The 21,366-nt window shown below is 29.4% G+C and overlaps 2 protein-coding genes across 2 annotated transcripts; both read left to right on the top strand.

Annotated features, from left to right (window-relative positions):
- Positions 1–7,947: 7,947 nt before the first annotated feature.
- Positions 7,948–12,698, top strand: LOC109804664 (G-type lectin S-receptor-like serine/threonine-protein kinase At4g27290). Its single transcript, XM_020366497.3, has 7 exons — positions 7,948–9,293; positions 9,401–9,517; positions 9,968–10,119; positions 10,216–10,426; positions 10,559–10,796; positions 10,877–11,027; positions 11,276–12,698. The coding sequence occupies exons 1-7, from the start codon at positions 8,021–8,023 to the stop codon at positions 11,573–11,575; spliced, it is 2,442 nt and encodes an 813-aa protein (XP_020222086.2). The 5' UTR covers positions 7,948–8,020; the 3' UTR covers positions 11,576–12,698.
- A 6,776-nt stretch (positions 12,699–19,474) lies between these two features.
- On the top strand, positions 19,475–20,954 carry LOC109805017 (NAD(P)H dehydrogenase (quinone) FQR1). Its single transcript, XM_020366944.3, has 4 exons — positions 19,475–19,622; positions 19,711–19,804; positions 20,052–20,314; positions 20,497–20,954. Exons 1-4 carry the CDS (start codon positions 19,600–19,602, stop codon positions 20,726–20,728), a joined length of 612 nt encoding a protein of 203 aa, XP_020222533.1. The 5' UTR covers positions 19,475–19,599; the 3' UTR covers positions 20,729–20,954.
- The last annotated feature ends 412 nt before the right edge of the window (positions 20,955–21,366 follow it).

The following is a 21,366-nucleotide window of genomic DNA, read 5'->3' as shown; positions in this document are numbered from 1 at the left end:
AAGAGTCTTCAATCCTCAAGTCACTAGCTCAATACCTGCACAAAAAATGAGGTGTATTAAGGTATTGTTAGCTGAATTTGGGTTAGTTATATCTGCACACAAAATGAACCAAAAAGAGAACAATTATATTGCAATGGTTCAAAGGATGAGTGGAATTTGTTCAATAAGTCTCATCCAAAAAGAGGTAAAATTGAGACTTAACAACGGCCGACGGTGGGTAAGGCCGAGAGTGGTTTTCCAGGTGCCACTGCCGAGGCATGGGGAGCTGAGGTGTGGACCGCATGGGATTGATACGATCCCTGAGTTTGCGTATTCGTGGCCTGAGTAGGTTTCCATGAGGTGTCTTGAATTCTCAACGCCTCGTTTTCGGCTCTCAAGGCCGAAAGCTCCCTTGCATCTTTCTCTCGTTGTTGTTTCATCACATCCATTTCTTGTTTCAGCAATCGAACCGCCTCAGAAAGATTTGTTTCGTCAACAACCTCAACATGTTCTTCAGTTTGGTGATCCTGAGTGTTTGTTCTCCTGGTTATCGGCATTACTCTTCTCAATTAAACTTCCAACTGCCTTCGTTCGGCCCCATGGTGGGCGCCAAAATGTACCTGTCTGAACGACACACTAAGTCTTCTGGTAGTCAACGGGCCGAACGAGAGCTCCGATCCGATGTGAGAGTAGAGGGGTTGGTACCTGCAAAAGGCACTCCAACGCTCAAGTCAGCACAAGCTCGAATATCTAGGATAATTAATGAACAGTGACGTTACCTTTTGACCTGAGCTATTTATACTGACATTTATGGGCCTGGACCCCATGGGCCCTGCAACGTATTTACCGTATTAGGTAATACACCTTAATCATCTGATTAACCCCTAATCATGGATTAAGAGCAATGAGTGATGATAGTTTGGTCCTGGTGGCCGATTGCCGTTTGGCCACCAAGTACTACCATTCGGCGGCCGACCAGAAGTGGCCGAACGCCCCTACCCGTACAATATCAATTACTTCGGTCGCAAATTTAGTTGCTTTTTAAATTTTTATGAACCATTTTTGGTGACTATTTAGTCTATTTTAATTTAGTCATTTAAAATATTTCTTTACGGTTACATGGCAAAGTTAATCGCTTAATTAAAAAATTAAAAAGCTTTTTAATTTGTACTTCGATTACTAATTTAATAATATTTTTTGTCGTCGCTAATTTAATAATATTTAGTTAATATTATTATATATTCACTACTAGAAAAGTGTCATTTCCTTGCGAATTTTCCTGTAAAAAAATATTCGTAGAAATTTTTTACAAATTTTCTTGCAAAAAAATATTCGTAGAAATTTTTTGCAAATTTATTTGCAAAAAATAATTTACAGATATTTCTTACAAATTTTGCTACAATTTTAATAATTATAGAAATTTTTTTTCCATGGTAAAAATTTGCAGAAAATATTGTAATAATTTTATTTTATTTCTTGTATATTTTCTTGCAAAAATAAATTCGCAAGTAATGTTTATTAAATGGTAGAAAAATTTTGCAGGTAACTTTTCTTGCAAATTTTCTTGCAAATTTTAATCCGCAAGAAAAATAAAAAAAAATATTTAAATTTATAAGTTTAATATTTTAAAAAAACTTCAAGTCTCACATCAATTGAAAATAAAACAATTAAAGAGTATATAAGTTAGGGCAACACTTACTTTACAAGTTGATTTGTATGGTTGAATGTTAGACTTATATTCTACAATCTTATAATTTAAAAGATTATGTATCATATGTTGGAGGCATGGAAACAAATCGTTCGGATGAATTCATTGTGAGCATTTGAATGTTGAAAAATTATTGATAGAATTTATAGTAATTTCTTTATTTTTTTTCGTAAAAAATATTCCTGCAAAATTTCTTGCGAAAAAATTCACAGGAAACTTTCCTGCAAATTTTGCTGCAAAATTTTTTTTGTAGGAAACTTTCCTCCAAATTTTTTTTTGCAGGCCTGCGAGTTTTTTTGCAAGAAATTTCGCAGGAAAATTTCTTGTGAATTTTAAAATTCGCAAAAAAATATTATCCTATTACCTACAGATAAAATTTTGCAGAAAAATTTGCAGGAACAATGTTTCCTGTGAATTTTTATGAAAAATTCGCAGGAAAAGTCGCATGTAATAAGATAAATTTTAGTAGTGATTGTTTTATATTATATAAATTATTGTTATTTTATAAATTTTAATAAAAATTACATATCAAAACTAGAGAAAAAATATATTTATTCTTAAATAATATCAAACTTCATTCATAGATCAATTATTGAGTTACACAAAGTAAATACATATAACATAATATAAATTTGTTCATAACAAAAATTTAAACTAGCTAAATAGTTTTGTGTATGAATCTTCATCCACATTATTAGTGTAACGACTCGCCAGGTCTCACACTGTCTATAGCGTCCAGATACAAGTATAAAATAAAATTTCACTACTAAACAATTATATATATAATGAGAATACACAATTAAAAAGTCTCATAATATATATAACTGAAAGTAGGGAATAATACCCTATACAACAACTAGGTAGTTAAATGCTACCCATCAACTAAATATAACTTCACCCCTCCTCCTGAGTCCCAACCAAAAAGAAGCTCACCCAGTCCAGCAGAACACCTAATTCTGATATGCTCGCATACCAAGGTATGATCATCGCAGTCCCAACCACAAGGCAAAACATGCTAGGGTAAGCTCACAACAATAATCATAAAAAAATAGCATCAACATATAATAAACAGTAATAGAATTTTACTTTCAACTTGCAACTTAAAGCAACACAACACCTACGACAATAGATATACAACATCAACAACACTTTCACACATCGCACTTTACTCAAATTGGCCGCTTGTAATCGGTATAGCTCGGCCTGACCCCTATACCGTGGTCGCTTCATACACGTGTGCCTCGACCATGCCCACAAACGGAACCAACCAAGTCCTAGAGGAGAACAACAAATCATCCACTCCAAGGGATAACTTTCTAAGGAGGGTTTTTTAAAAAAATTGGGCTCTCAGAGCATCACAACTATCTCATTCCGCACAATGGGATGAACAACTTTGAAAACTTCTCCTCTAATCCTAGTGATCAACAACTCATCACAACACAATCACATAGTATTTATCACAATAGCTCAACTATCAACTCATTCATACAACATTATATACAACTTGAATGCAACAACCCATGCAACATCAACTAATGCGTCGTCATACATATACAACTAGGAGATCTCCAACAACTGAGGTTAAGCAGTCTAGGTGGCATAAACCCTACCGAATCCAGCCTTTAACCTATCTTAACCAGGTCAGGTATAGGACATTGTTAGGAACTCCGAAGAGAACCAGGTATAGACAACAATAGGTGATTGCTCAGGTGTGTCACTTAGACTTAGAGGTCCAGTACTACTGTCAGGACAGAAGGGTTTAGGTATGAGCCTACCACGACCTTGGCTAGCATCACCAATCCACATATGGAGTTAGCCCATCCACTGTCCTCCAAGTACCACATACCCTCTAGTACCTAGTCAAAGACTACATCTCTAACTAGATACCTTACTCAAATTGGTCATTAATTCAACCATGACATGGATCGACTACTTCCATGTCGCCCACACAATACTAAGGGATTCAACTTTAAAACAACTTTCAACTTATCACCTCAGTACTATGTATCTCAACATAGGACATATATCTTTACCATATGTCCCCAACATTTCAACTTTACAACAATAGGCATCATAACAACTTTACAACAATAGGCATCATAACAACTTTACAACAATAGGCATCCTAACAACTTTACAATAATATGCATCATAACAACTTTACAACAATAAACATCATAACAACTTTAAGGCAACTTTCAACTTTACAGCAATAGGCATCTTTATACTACTTAATTAAACAACTAGAGCAATTATAGTCAACACAATATCAACTTTACAACAATGAACTACTTTAACTTATACATCTCAACTTATTAATGATTCAACAATAAACAACATAAAAACAACTTAGTTTCACCAAATACACACATATAACAACTTTAACAACATATTACATATTATCAACACACAACATATAAACAACGTAAATCATCAACTACTCAACTCATCTTCATCAGACAACTTAACAACTTAACCACGTTATAAACAACTTCTAAAACACAAGAACAACTACATGCAACCACTAATTTAAATCAATCATCTTTTTTTCTTTCAAACAACAAAACTCAACTTTTTAACTCAATCTACACCCAACAACTCAACCATTTCAAGGAAAACAATGTATGAAGCTTCTTTAACCTGAAGATTGACTCAGCATTGAATTTCCTTCCAAAGCTCAACCTGGGAACCTCAATCTTCCAAAAGCAAGCTTCCTGACCCAGAGTCCTTCTCTCTAAAACTTTTCTCTAAAACCTCTCTCTAAGTTCCCTTTTCTCCCCCTCCTCAATGCCTATTTATAGAGGTCAAGAGTGACCAGAACGGCCTGTTTTGAAACCTGAACGGCCCGTTTTAGGCTCCTTCGTCATGTGTAAAATTCACATGCAGAATGTCCCGTTCTGGCATGTCTAGAACGACCCGTTCTTAAACTAGAATGGCTCGTTCTAGAGTTGAATTTAACTCACAACAATCATGTTTGGAACGGTCTGTTCTCAACTAAGATTTATAGGCCTATTTAGTAGTCTGGAACGGTCCGTTCCAGTTTGGGAACGACTTGTTCTAAGCTACTAAATCACTCTTGTTTTAGTAGTTTAGAACGACCCGTTCTAATTTTGGAACGCCCCGTTCCAGTCTACCAACTGCGTTACACTTAGGCTAAAAATATTTTCAAACCTCTTGACAATTCTAAATTACTTGAAATAAAATAAATAATAAATCAAATATAAAATACTTCAATTTATGCCATAAAATATGATAATTAATTAAATAATTAACTCCTATATATTAAATACAAAATTCTATTTTATACGAGAGTCCTTTTAAAAGTTTTTGTTTAACAAGATGATTTATAAAAATAAAAAAAAAATTAACTTCTAGCCTAATTTGATTTTATTTATTATAATTATTTATAAGTTATATATTAATATTTTTAAATAAATTACCAATAATTAAAAATAAATTATTTGTTACAATATAATTTATTTATCATAAATCTAAAATATAATTTATATGTTTAAAAATATTTATATATACTAATTTTAAATATAATATATATTCAAACATAATATTTATTTATATATATATATATATAATTTATTATAAATTTTAATTATGTTATATGTAATAAATATGTTGTGCCTCCAATATATATAATTTAGTTTGGTAAATTAACATTACCGAAAAAATTTGGTAACACTATAAAATGTTATATTATTAAATATAATTATTAAACTTAATAATAGAGTATATTTTAAAATGTATTATATGTCATATCAAATTATCAACCGATATACAGTCTAAACATATAAATAAAGTAAAATGCACTAAGACTCAAAAATTAATATAATACTTAATTTTATTATGAATAGGCAGATTTTTATTTCTTATATATCATGAGAAATTATTATATATGATAAAGTTTTTACTTATTTAATCACAAGTTATTATATATCATAATTTTTTTTTTATTTTAACGATAATTTAAAATTCATAATAACGATAATTTTTTAATTAGTCAATGATGTAAAATATTATACTTATTAATTATAACACAGCATTTATTAATTATAATATAGCATTTATTGCATTTTACACTATAATTATTGTATTTATTATTTTCTTCTTGATATAATATTCATTAATTAATTTTTAAAATTTTAAAAATATAATATTTATTTATTAAATATTTATTAATATCCATTAATTTTTATATCTATCATCTTATCTTAATTTTAATAATATTAAATCTAGGATAGTTTTCTATCTTGTTTTTTTCGCCCAATTTTAAACATACTTATTTTTTCACATTAATTGGTATACTCTTTCTAAAATTCTTTCTGAATAATTGACATACAAAAATTATTAACAAAATTAAGATATGTATTAAGTAATCACAACCAAATATAAAGTCAAATTATTTAAATGTAAACATTATAAATTTATAATAAAAATTAATATTTCCTTTTTGCAATATATGTATATGTATTAAAAAATAATAAATTATAAAAAATGATTTTATTATTTGTTAGTTTTTGGAATTATCTTTATTTATCCTAACTAAAAGTTTTATAATTTTACTAATAGTTGACTCGAATTAATTTAATAACATATTACAATTATATAATACAAAATTAGGTACACATATGTGTATTATGATATTAATATTATATAAAAATATTATATTTAAATTTCAATTTTTAATAATATTAAATTCAGGATAGTTTCTCATCCTATTTTTTGTCTAATCTTAGACAGATTTTTTCAAACTAAAAAATATAAAGATACATTACTTTTCTATATTAATTGTTATACTCATTTTAAAATTATTTTTAGATAATTGACATATTAAAGTTATAACAAAAATTAAGATATATGTTAAGTAATTACAACCAATTATAAATTCAAATCATTTAGTTAAAATATAATTAATTCATAACGAAAATTAATAGTTCATTTTTAATATATATATATATATATATATTTTTTGAAAATAATAAATTATAAAAAAAACTTTGATTCTATTATTAGTAATCTTTCGTTTTAAATTTATTCATTTCAACAATTTTTTTTTATAATTTTAATAACAGTTTGATTCTAACTAATTTAATAACTTATAATCATATTTTACTAAATTGGTTATATATATATATATATATATATATATATATATATTAATTATATGACATTAAGAATAAAGTGCAAAAGTGAGTAAAAATATGAAAATTGAGTAAAAATTACAATAATCATCAAATAATACTACTATTATAAATCTAAGGCAAAATATGAATATAAGACACACATACAAAAGTTAAAAAGACCAAATAAATACATACAAAGTTACTTCCTAAAATGATTATCATTGGGCTTACTAGGCCACCTGTTATCGGGTTGTTATCGAACTACTCGTATGTCCAAGTAAGCACAGGTATGCCTCCGGATGTTGGATTTCTTCATGTAATTGAATTGCCTTCAGATTAGCCACCATATGTTGCAAAGTTTCTTAGGTCTTTTTAATTCTTACTCTTGTCATGGGTCCTGTTATGCCTTATTGGATTTTGGATTTCCTTTTGATCTTGGGCATGGTCTTTGATGTTCTCATGAATATCAAACCAAAATGTTTACAAGTGTAAGCATCATATTCTTTGTTAATTCAACATTATTAGAAAACTATTAATTTTTAAAACCCATGAAATGAAATTCTATTTTCTAAAGCAACTAGTATGATGAATAAATAATTCTTCCTCTTACCATTCGTGTTCACTTGCAAGTCTATAGAAATCATTGATTACTGATTATAGAAAATATCATTTTCCATACAAACATGGTCAAGTCAACAAATAATGATTGTAACAAAAAAACAAAAAGCCGTCAAACATGATTTCCATCAATGTCTTCACTTCCTCTCTTAATTCACAATGAATCCTTGCTTGCCTCAGCTAGTGCTCACAAAATCAATTAAATGTCAACAGGGCAACAGAAAATTCCTCCAAATATTGATATTAGTCATGGCTAACACACTGTGAAGTCATTTAGTGAAAATCCCGTATTAAATTCTTGCCTCTCAAACCCCTATATATATTTATTTATTTATGAAGATGAGTTTAGATTGATATTTGGACACCGAGGCAGCACAATTTTATTGATATCTGCATCTTATTTTTCAACCCTATACATATGAACCAAACCCAGAATAATTATTTTGTCACACTTTCACTTCAGAGTTCAGAGCCACCAAACATCTTATTTCAATATTGCAAGTGTACACACCTTCATTGCTTGCATAACGTCTATTCACAGACATAGTCTAACAATTGAATCCTGTGTAAGAAAATTTCCATGGATATTCTTTCTTTGTTGATCTTTGTTGCATGTATACTCATCCCTTCTCTCAAAGTATCCACAGCCATTGACACCATTTATCTGTCCCAATGCATCAGTGATGGCATGACCTTGGTTTCCCAAGGTGGAAAATTTGAATTTGGTTTCTTCAGTCCTAATCACTCCAACAAACATTACCTTGGAATTTGGTACAAGAACATTATCCCACAGACAGTTGTTTGGGTTGCGGAAAGGGCCATCAATGATTCCTTAGCCATCTTAACTGTCAACAGAACAGGCAACCTTGTCCTCAGACATCACGACAACGTTGTTTGGCACACACCATCTGAGAAACAAGCACAGAATCCAGTGGTGCAGCTTCTGGATTCAGGGAACCTTGTGGTAAGAGAAGAGAGTGAAACAGACCCAGAAGCCTATTTGTGGCAAAGCTTTGATTACCCTTCAGATACAGCACTGCCAGGGATGAAGTTGGGATGGAACCTCAGAACTGGTAGGGAATGGAGAATGACATCTTGGAAGAGTCCTGATGATCCATCCCCAGGAGACTTTTATTGGGGTATGTTGCTCTATAATTATCCTGAGTTTTATCTGATGAAGGGAAAAGAAAAGATTTTGAGAATTGGACCATGGAATGGCCTACATTTCAGTGGTATACCAGATCAAAAGCCTAACCCCGTTTATGCTTACCACTATATATCCAACAAGGATGAAATATACTACACTTATAGCCAGGAGAATGATGGTGTGATCTCAAGATTGGAAATAAATCAAACCTCTTCCACGATTTCTCGATATGTGTGGATGGAGGATAAACAATTTTGGAAGGTCTACAAATCAAGGCCAAGGGACAATTGTGACTATTATGGCATGTGTGGAGCCTATGGGACTTGTGTGATTACAGGCTCACAATTTTGTCAATGCTTAGAAAAGTTCAGTCCCAAGTCACCAAAAGCATGGAACAAAGCTGATTGGAGTCAAGGATGTGTACGAAATAAACCATTAAACTGCACTAACAAGCTTAGGGATGGATTTATGAAAGTGAAAGGTGTAAAACTTCCAGATACTACACATACTTGGGTAGATGAGACAATAGGTCTAGAAGAGTGCAGAGTCAGGTGCTTGAATAATTGTTCTTGTATGGCCTATACTAATTCAGACATAAGAGGTGAAGGTAGTGGTTGTGTCATGTGGTTTGGCGATCTAAATGACATTAGGCAGTTTGACGGTGAGGGGCAGGATCTGTATATTCGAATGGATGCTTCAGAATTAGGTATAGACAAGGATTTATAATTTCATTCAACTTTTCATTATACATGTACATACATACACACATAATATTTGTTTGTTAATTTGGTTTTATCAAATTCAAATTTGAAGGGGAACAAAGACACTACAAGGAGGTGCTAATATTAGTTTATACCACCATTGCTATAATTTTAGGGATGCTTTTGGTTGGTTGTTTTCGTATCTACGTTGGCCGGTGCACCATAACAGGTAAGAATATATTTCTCAAGTTCGTCCACACAATCAAGTTCGTTCAAGATAAAAAGTAGTTAACCAAACTAAATTTATTTAAGGATGCAAAACTGAGCATAGAAGGGTATCTTGAAGTCTAGTGTGACATTCTATGATAGTTCTCAGTCATCCTCTACAAGCTGATATAACCCATTTTTATGTTGTGCCTTAAACTCTTAGTTAACTAAGGCTCTCTGGTTTTATTGGATAATCATTGTAATGTCTTTTGCCTGGTAATAATTTATCTATCTAGGCCAAAGTAAAGGGTATGAACAATGTGGCAACCGCTAAGGGGAATTTTGAACATTAATCTATTCAACCTCTTGATAAGAAGTGCAAAGATGTAATGCTGCAAAGTTATTGAATTGACTAAACTATCATATACATTATGCATTGAACTATACTGATGCCATTATTCCATTTTATCAGCGTATTCAGATATTCTACGTAATCAAAATAGGGGAGGTAGTGAGGATGATCAAGATCTCCCATTAGTTGACCTTTCAACAATAGTCACTGCTACTGATAACTTCTCAATAAATAACAAGATAGGAGAAGGTGGTTTTGGACTTGTGTACAAGGTGATTCAATCATTTTTTTAATCTGTTTCTGCAAAAAAGACCTCAAAAAGAGTCATATGTGATACATATTATCTCTTTTTTTTTTTTATTATATAGGGAAGATTAGTAAGTGGACAAGAGATTGCTGTGAAGAGGCTTTCAAGAACCTCTGGACAAGGAATGAGAGAGTTCAAGAATGAAGTAAAGCTGATAGCAAAACTCCAGCACCGAAATCTTGTTAAGCTTCTTGCTTGTTGTGTTCAACAACAAGACATAATGCTGGTTTATGAATACATGACTAACCGTAGCTTGGATCGGTTGATTTTTGGTAAGAACATTACAAGATTGCTAATTGTGGATGACTTTAGTGATTTCATTATCACATTTAGAGGTTATGAAACCTGAAATTTGAAAATTTAGAATAAAATTGTGATGAATAAATTTATTACATATGTAACAGATGATACTGAGGCTAAACTACTAGATTGGCCTAAGCGCTTCAACATTATTTGCGGAATTGCTCGAGGTCTTCTTTATCTTCATCAAGATTCTAGATTGAGGATAATTCATAGAGACCTCAAAGCAAGCAATGTTTTGATTGATGACCAACTAAACCCAAAAATATCAGATTTCGGCATTGCTAGAATTTTTGGAGGAGATGAGACCGAAGGAAGTACACAGCGAGTAGTTGGAACTTAGTGAGTGTTACCTTAGTATCAATGTGTGTGAATGGTATGTGACGTTTTTGTTAACATGTGTTTTTTATGATATGCTGCAGTGGCTATATGGCACCAGAATATGCAGCTGATGGTATTTTTTCAGTGAAATCTGACGTTTTTAGTTTTGGTATTTTGATGCTGGAGATTATAAGTGGAAAGAGAAGTAGAGGTTTTTATATTGAAAACCACTCTCCTAACCTTGTCACTCATGTAAGTATGTATCAAAATTTCCAATTACTTTAAATATGTTTCTAGTCTTTAGAGAATATAACTTTTTTGGTTTCAATCCTTACCTAAATTTAATTCATTTTTAATCCTTATGTTTAACAAGATAGTACATTTTTTTGTCTCTCACTAGGTTTTAAAAACATAATTTATATATGTTTTTAAGGAATCAAAAACATATTTAAACTTTTCTAATTTAGGAGTGAAATCAATTTTCTTATTCATTGATTCAGGCATGGAGTCTGTGGAAAAAAGGAAGGGCTATAGAAATGATTGACTCCAACATAGAAGACTCTTGTGCTCTATCAGATGTATTGCGTTGCATCCATGTCAGTCTCTTATGTGTTCAGCAACATGCAGAGGATAGGCCTGCCATGCCTTCTGTGGTTCTAATGTTGGGGAGTGAGAGTGAATTGGCTGAGCCAAAAGAACCTGGTTTCTATCTAAACAATGATGTGGGTGCAACACCTGCTATATCAGGTGATATAATCTCTATCAATGAATTAACTATCACTTCATTAGAAGCCAGATGAAAATTGATTAAATTGAAACCAAATTATTACAGGTCGTGTGAGTACATACACAGGAAATTATGCTTTCAATACACAAACAAAAATATAAGAAATCAGCTGTTTTCTTCTTTTAATGTTCTCGTAAAGATACTGTACACAAGAGGGTAGATAGATGGTTGTGCTATAAATTGTAACAACAATGATAAAATGACAACACAGAAATGTCATATTATTATTATTATCATTTCTTTAGCTGCAACTTCACCGTGATAATGAATTTTGAATGGTTAAAAACTTTATTATCATCCATATTTTCTATTCTTTCTCTTTTGTTGAGACTTCCTGTTGTCCAAATAGAACAATGGTTGTTCTCATTCTCTTAATATCTCAGTTCATGGATGAATGTTAAACCATCTAAGTAGGTCACCAATTTATTTGGGCTCACATTGATTTTAATAATAAGAAAAATCCAATACACTAATTGTATTAGCATCAGGTATAGTGATTTTTGGTATGAGTTCCAGGGATTTTTATCTCATATTGACGGTTTTTTCACATTAAAATTTTGTGTCTATTGATTTTTTATTATCTTGTTGTTTCTAGAACTTATTATTATTTATATATAAAAAAAAGGAGATTTAATTTTATTTCCGCTTAATTATTGTTATTTGTTATCTTTCTCAACATAAACAAAAGCTTTTGGAAGTATAAAGGGAAAAAAATAAATAAATCAGACTCCAGTTATCAAAATTCAGAACTTTCACAGGGAATTTTCTCAAATTTTAAAATACATACATTATAGCAAGTCCTCTTGCTATTTTCTTTCAATACCTTTGACTATAGAACATAAATTTCATGTGACTATGTATACCGTATTTGTTTTTTGGTCCACAACTATGTATACCGTATACTGTATAAAGTTCATGAGCAGCACTGCTCAAACTTTCCACGTTCACTAAATCAATGTATGTTGCTCACTTTAGAAGGTAAGGTAAGTAATCTAAATTGTTAAAAGAAAATTAACTTTTGATTTTGTGTATACATACATGACAAATCATGAATATGCTGATATGTAACTGATAAAATCCATACTGACCTCTCCCCATATAGCATTTGAGATTGGCAAAGGTTGCAGCAATCCTTCAGGATTAGAGGCTTGGTACTTGCTTCTTTGGCAAATATAACACGATACCGCAAAAGAACACAGAAGTAACATGGCCTTCATACATACCCAAAACAGGTTCTGAGCCACTCTCCTATATGTTTGATACACCCTGGAATGTCCTCTTGTAGGTGTTGTATGAAATTCTTGCAATAACTTGGGTATCCAGGATGAATTTGAGGCCAACACCAAACAACCTTTATAGTACAATCTCTTTCCTTCTAAAGTGTAAGAAGGATGAGAATTAGCATTTTTCTTCAAATCCTTAATTGTTTTAGATAACTATGCATATGCTAACATCTCATATCAACTATAAATCTTGTCAAAGCACCTCCACATGGCAGGTAGTGATGAAGAACTCATGTCGCTTATCTAAGGAACTCAAAATCGAAATCTGAGTCTTGCAAATATAGAAAACTTAAGTTGAAAAAGGATAATCACCAACTCAACCCCTGTCAAATCTCTAAGGAAATTGATCTGTGTTTGACAAGAGAATACTCCTTGTCAATGAACAAAAAATGTTTGGTAGTAATTTTTCATCTTCCACTCTTGATAAATCATCTACTACCTTATTTGGCTAAATTCACGTATAGACAATCTCAAAGTCATAGCCAATTTTGCTTGTTTTGGGTGGCAATTCTCTGGTCCAACAAGTATCTCAAACTTCTTTGGTGTATGCATAGCACTAACACCATTAGTTCCTTTTCATAGACAGACTTATTTAACTTTGCTTCTACCAACTCAAACACATAGAATTCATCAAGAAATTTATGCCCAACAATGTCAAATGATAATTCCCTACAAACTCCTTGGGAACACTTTCTACAACCATTTCATAATCTGACTCCAAAAGTAGCTGTTAAGAGTTACCTGTAATCCCAGTTGATTCACTGACTCACCACTAATGAAATTGTGACTCACTCCACTATTTATCAAAAACAACAACCGGTGGCATTTATCTCACCATGCAAAATTTTATAATACTAAAAATTAAAATAAATTATTTATGAATTCTTAACATATAACAAATATTTCAAACTAAATATAATATAATATATAAATCTAAATTTTAATAAAATATAAAATGTTGATTAATAATAACAAATTTACATCTTAAATTAATATTTTAAATTATAAAAATTCAAGATATAAAAATTACAAATTTCATAAATGATTTATTCTAAATTATAATTTTTGTTATATATTTATTTTATTTTTATAAAAAAACTAAATTACATTTTAAAAAAATTATCTTTTTCATTCAAACCGATTTTTCTACACTGATCCGGGCTAGTTTTCACTAGTTCGATCGGTTCTTGACTGATTCAAACTGTTTTTGAGATCTTTCAATTTTCATTTGCTATCAAACTGTTGTCCTATGTGATCGATCGAATTGATTAGTGATTTCTAAAACTATGATTTAGAGTCTTTTATGTGTTGTAGGTGTGGATGTTCGTAGTCATATAACTTATTTGCCGTAAAACTAAATCAATACAAAATGCTAAGATGATCTTTAAGTCTAAAACTTGAGAAGTTAATCATAAATTTATTACTTTGTTAAAATGCATAAATAATAACAGAGTAATTAATTGATTATAGATGTTTCGTAATCACTTGCACAAAGTAAGACGTGTTCTTTTTGGAAAAAAAAAAGTATTAGTTTTGTTTTTAATAAATTACATACAGTTTAATTGATTAAAAAAATTGTTATTTTTAAATGTCATTTCGTTTTAATCTATTAGAATATTTCTCAATTGATTAATTTAACCTTAAATAATCTCAATGTAAATACATCTTTCTACTTTAATCAATTATATCATGAGTTAATTAATTATTATTTGTTATAAAATAAGTCTGGAACTTTCTAGATGGTCGTTTTAATTAATTACTCTAGCATTAACAAACAAAATATGTTGTGAATGAATGAATGATCCATATTATATATAAACCCTACATTTTACTCATTGTGGTCATTTTAGAAGTACTAAATATAACATCCTTCTTAGAGTTTGAGACAAACTATAAATTTAAAAAACCCCTTTTACTTTTAAAACTTAAGCCCATAGTTGACTAGATTAAGATACTGGGTTATTAGATCACTGATTGAACTAGTAAATTATTTGTTGAATTAGTGAGTTACTTATTGAATCACATAAATTAATATAATTTAAAATAAAGACATAATATAAATAATTGACACATGGTGGTTTAGTGGTCACTAAACTTTCACTTAATTGAAGTACCCGGATCAATAGGTCCAAAGTTCATTTGGGATTTAGCTGAGTTGTACCAGTTCGCATAGGGCCATTAACAAACTTGATCTAATAAAAGTTATAGACCAAGTAATCTAACAGTTCTAGGTTCAACTACTTGATTGTTTGAACCGATTTTTAAAATACTGTTTTTACTTAATTTATTATGTATTTAATTTTTATTTTAATAAGTATTATCTTTTATAAAATGAGGAGAGATCCTTTTACTCCAGGAGTAAGTCTACCTAAATTTACTTTGTTCAATAATTCATGTTCTACATCAAATTTTAACGATCCAACCGTTCAATTTAAAATTTTTAATGCATAGATTTAATCTGCAAATTTTTAGAAAATTTGCAAATCATTTGATATTTCATTTCATTAATTCAAATCAATGTATAAAATGATTTTATAATTATCCGTCAATTTGACTTAACGAAATTTAAGTATCAAATGATTTTTAAATTTTCTAAAAATTTATAGATTTAATCTATGCATTAAGAACTTTAAATTGAACGGTTAGATCGTTGAAATTTGATGTAGAACATGAGTTATTAAACTGAATAAGTTTAGATAGATTTACTCCTAGAATAAAAGGATCGATCTCTCCTCTTATAAAATATATTAGTCAAAATCAATTTATAGTAAAAAGTGCACCTTATATATAATATTAACCTAATATTAATATATATATATATATATATATATATATATAATATGATAATCTATTAATATTATAATATATTAAACATTATATATATTTATCTTTTTAATAATAATCAAATAATATTATAATATCATAAAAATAATTTAAAAAGTTTTACTATAATAACATTTTTACAGTATACTTGTAAAAATTATAAATAATAATAAATTAATTAAGATTAAAATCATCTTTAACTTAAAATTATTTTGAATGGAAAACAATTTTCTCTTAATAATAGTAAAATAATTTGTTAGTAAATACATAAAATATCATAAATATATTTTAAACAATAATAAAATCCTGGAAATATTATAATATAAAAACTACATTCATTAATATTATAACATTTTAAAAATATAAAGTAAATAAAAAACACTAATAATGAATATAAATATTATTAAATAAAAAATTTAAAATAAAAAATAATAGTTAACTAACATTAAAAGTTTTTAAAATAAAAATGTTACAATAATAATAATATAATAGTATAAAAGTTAAAATAATAAAACAATTTATAAAAATGAAAATAAACATAAGAAGAAAATTAATTTGTTATTATAAAAATAAAGTAATATAAAATTTTAAAATAATTATAAATAAAAAAAACATATGTTTACACAAGTGCATTGTATGGATACCAAATTAGTTAAATATATATATACGAGGAGAGTTCAAACGACACTGATATAACTTTTTTATATTAATCTAAGATGATTTGATACTTCATTCTCATAAAACAAAATTGACGTAATATATACATTTCAAAATATACTAAAATATGAACACTTTGATTACCTTCAAGTTGTTGTTCAATTTTAATAAAATTTGATATATATGATCTAAGCAGAGATATGAACTTTCAGTCTAACGGTTGGATTTTCAAAATTCACATTTAATATAAAGTTATTGAGCAGTGTAACACTTAATAAAAATTACACTAGTATCCCTCCTATATATATATATATATATATATATATATATATATATATATATATATATATATATATAGGAGGGTTCAAACGACACCGGTGTAACTTTAACTAAGTGTTAAACCGCTCAATAACTTTATATTAAATGTGAATTTTGTAAATCCAACCGTTAGATTGAAAGTTCATATCTCTTAGATCATATATGTCAAATTTTATATTAATCTAAGATGATTTGATACTTCATTCTCATAAAACAAAATTGACGTAATATATATATTTCAAAATATACTAAAATATGAACACTTTGATTACCTTCAAGTTGTTCAATTTTAACAAAATTTGACATATATGATCTAAGAGATATGAACTTTCCATCTAACGGTTGGATTTACAAAATTCACATTTAATATAAAGTTATTGAGCGGTGTAACACTTAGTAAAAGTTACACCGGTGTCGTTTGAACCCTCCTCATATATATATATATATATATATATATATATATATATATATATATATATATATATATATATATATATATATATATATATATATATATATATTAAATTGAAACTGTGACAACTAAGCCTACGCATAACTGATGTGATCCCTTCGTCATGTTCTTTTAAAGCACAAATGGAAAAGTGTATTAAGATGAATGACCAATTCAACATAAGACCAATATAAATACTTTAATTTAATTTAATTTTATATATCTGAAAGGAAGGTCATTTATTGGCTGCGCAGCCTCCACTTGTTATCCGTTGAACCTCGGTGCATTAAAACTAGAATTAAATATACTTTAGAAATAAAATATAAATTAGTATATTTAATTAAAAATGTAATACCCTCGTAATTTTTATATAATTATAATTTAATCATTATTTTTTATTTAAGATAATAATTTCGTAATTTTCCACCCAAACGTCATATCATTTGTTACTATTGCATAGCTGAATTACATTTTTTAATATCACCGGTATAAAAAAACTACCACCAAAACGGGAAAACAAAATAAAGTCGTATATTTGTATTTTGATATTTTATTGACCCTGAATATATAAAACATTTGACTTTGACGACATTAACGTGTATCAAGAATTTATTTAAAAAAAAGGTAATCGAATTTGGTATCAGTAAGTTTACAACTCTTTACACTTTCCTTAACCAATTTAACTATACTCCATTGGTAATGATATCAAGAGACTACGAGATTAAAAAATACTGAGGCATTTACGTTATCTCATTGTAATAAAAAAAATGTGAGAACAACCTTTCATAAAAGACAATGATACATCTCTCCAGAGTGCAGACCAAGATTTGATGTTATAAAGCCCTTTTAACAACTATTATGAATTTGGTGTTAGTTTTATCTTCACTATAACTTTCATATTGAACTTAAGGATTATTTTTATTATTTATTATTTTTAAAAAATACAAAATCATTTTTAAGTCTAAATTTGATAGTTTAACATTTTTTTTTACTACTTTGATCATATTTTGAGTTTTAAGCTTCTTTTTTAGGTTATTTAATTCAAAGTCAATAGAAATATATCATCTAAGAGTACAATTCTTATAAAGATCGTACAATCTAATTTTATCATTTAAATATTCTCGAAAGACTTATAATGTAAAGACGTTACTTTTTACATACAAGACGTGATACTCATCTTCTAATTTACATAATTTGATCATTTCTTTACTTATTTATATGATTCTTGAAACTAAACTATAACTTCAAATGTCTAGTTTTCAACCCAACAAACACAATTCTAATTGGTTAAAAAATCAAATAGAAATCACATAAATACTAAGATATGTTCATACTAAAATTTTAACAAAGGACAACTCATACCCAACTCAATTCTTCCAATTTAATCAATTAGAAACATAATTAACACCTAAACTACACTTCTATATCATCAATTAATTAAGCACATTAATTTCGTCAATCTTCATTCTACTCTATAAATTAAGGATTTCTTACAAAAAATATGTGATCTCATAGGTTCACAATATTACGTGCACAAAGACGACAAAGATGCATTCAAGGAAATTCATACATATACATACATACATACATACATATATATATATATATATGTATGTCATCAAGATCAACAATTCAATACAGACAAACAATTATCTCTTTCAAACAACTAAACAAGGGGGTCCCCAATATCCTTCTACAAAGTAAAACATGACACCAAACATTTATGTGTTTTACTTAGACCAAACAAGGGACTCTCAAGATCCCTCTATAGAACAACAAAATCACAACAAAGAGATTGGGACTAATCTCGTTGCCCAAAAAATTATCCCACGCTTAGAACGAGATAACTTACTCCTCTTTACCTCGATAGGTGTTAAACGAAGGACATGAATCTCTTACATAAAATACAATATATATAATAATTTAACACAAATTATTAATTTCTTTAAAATACAATATATACATCCTTTTAACACATTCTTAATATCTAGTTTATTAATAACTAACAAGAAAAAAGAGACTTCATACCTCCGTCAATAAATGGATGAACAATTTATTTTTATACATGTTTTTTCTTATTTCATCTTTAACACATATATTAGCGGATTAAAAATTAAAATACAAAATAAATATATAATTAATTTTTTTAAAATGGACAAAAAAAAAATACATCCTTTATATATCGTTATTAGATTCCGCCCATGATGCTTGGTTGAACTAAAAAGCTTCCAAATTTGGCAGCTTCCGGTTGATGGTGAGCGAGCGTGACGCCAACCAATCATCATCCGTAGCAATGCACCGTTTTAATAAAAATGAGTAAACTATCGATAATTAATTAAGAAATAGATTAAAAATAAAAAGTCAAGCCACCTTACTCAGAATCAAATGTTATGTTCAACTATAAATATGGCTTACGCTTCCCGCTTTTATGCACATTCCAAGACTTAATTAAGCCCATACACAACACATTCAAAAACAGAATAACCACATCCATCATCATCATCAATGGCAGTCCAAGTTTATATTGTGTATGCATTTTTCTATATTTATTCTCATTAAGGGAATTTCAGTATTCTTTATTCCAAAATGAAAATTTTGCATTACTTTGAGATGCAGGTACTACTCCATGTATGGCCATGTGGAGAGACTAGCACAAGAAATCAAGAAAGGAGCTGATTCTGTGGAAGGTGTTGAGGCCAAACTGTGGCAGGCACGTTTATCTATTTTTCAATTTAACTGGAATACTCTATTGATCATCTAAAACTGATTCCTCAGTCTCATGATAAGTGTTGTGTTTAAAGAAAAAAGAAATGTTATATTAGGTTAGCTTTTCAATGTAGCATTAACTTTTTCAATGAAACAAGTTTTCCTATATCTAATGTGATTAAGACATTAGTTCCAAAGATGTTAAAATTTTCTCTGTTGACTTAATGAAATGAAGACATGATCATGAGCAGGTACCTGAGACATTGGCAGATGTGGTGCTTGGTAAAATGAGTGCACCACCAAAGAGTGATGTTCCAATCATTACACCCAATGAGCTCTCTGAGGCTGATGGTTTTGTCTTTGGCTTCCCAACAAGATTTGGAATGATGGCTGCACAGTTCAAAGCTTTTCTAGATGCCACTGGTGGTTTGTGGAAAACACAACAACTTGCAGGCAAACCTGCTGGAATCTTCTACAGCACCAGCTCCCAAGGTGGTGGACAAGAGACCACAGCGTAAGAACCTCTCTCTATACAAACATACAATTTCTTTAAGGAATTAATAAATATCAAGTTTTCATTAATGAGAAATCATGGTAGGATATGTTAACATTTTCTATAAAACACATACAGTATAGTGGTATACAAAATCATGGTATATTGATGATGAGAAATTGTGAATGTATGTTATGGATCAGGCTAACTGCTATAACTCAGCTGGTTCATCATGGAATGTTATTTGTCCCAATTGGATACACATTCGGTGCTGGAATGTTTGAGATGGAGGAACTCAAAGGTGGAAGTCCATATGGATCAGGAACTTATGCTGGTGATGGTTCGAGACAACCAACTAAGCTTGAGCTGGAGCAAGCATTCCACCAAGGAATGTATATTGCTACCATCACAAAGAAGCTCAAGGAATCTGCATAATGTTAAGTTGAGTCAATAAAGATCCACAGTCAAAGGATGCTTCAAAATCGTTTATTATTGTTTATTCCTGGAATGTGTTGATTTCTGTTTTTTAGTGCTTGCATGATATAGTTTTTTTATTTTTCGAAAAGAAAGTAATTTGTATTGAGTTCTATTTTTATGTTACACAGGGCAGTAGTTACTGAAATTTGTTGAATAAAGGAAGTATGTTTTGTCTTGTCCTTAAGCCATAAAAGATGCTCGTTCCATTCTTTGTATCCCACTTTCTGCTAACAAGGGAAAACTTACATGCAGTTTCTTAAATATTTTTATTTTTTATTTAGTTGTTTTCTACTTATAACCGGAGTTTAATCTCCATTATTCTCAAAACAAAGGTTTATATTAAAGATTAACAGTAAAACTATAACTTTGAAAAAATAGCACTAAAAATTTACATTTATGCCCCCTAGTACTTATGTCAAATGACAATAGTGAAGGTCAATTTCATTGGGGAGACGTGTTTGAAAGAGCTAGCGTCTATAAAAAATCTACTGCACAATTAAGCTAATGATCTACCCGCCACGTGATCCTGACGTGGCAAGAAAATGGTTCAAAATTACTTTCTTGTATGTTACACAAACTGTTAATTATGAAGAAAT

This window comes from Cajanus cajan, chromosome 8, assembly GCF_000230855.2.
Source record: "Cajanus cajan strain Asha chromosome 8, NIPB_CcT2T_4, whole genome shotgun sequence".
In the NCBI taxonomy this organism is placed as follows: Eukaryota; Viridiplantae; Streptophyta; class Magnoliopsida; order Fabales; family Fabaceae; genus Cajanus; species Cajanus cajan.
Note: the sequence above shows the minus strand (reverse complement) of the source record. Positions and strands in the feature narration are given on the sequence as shown.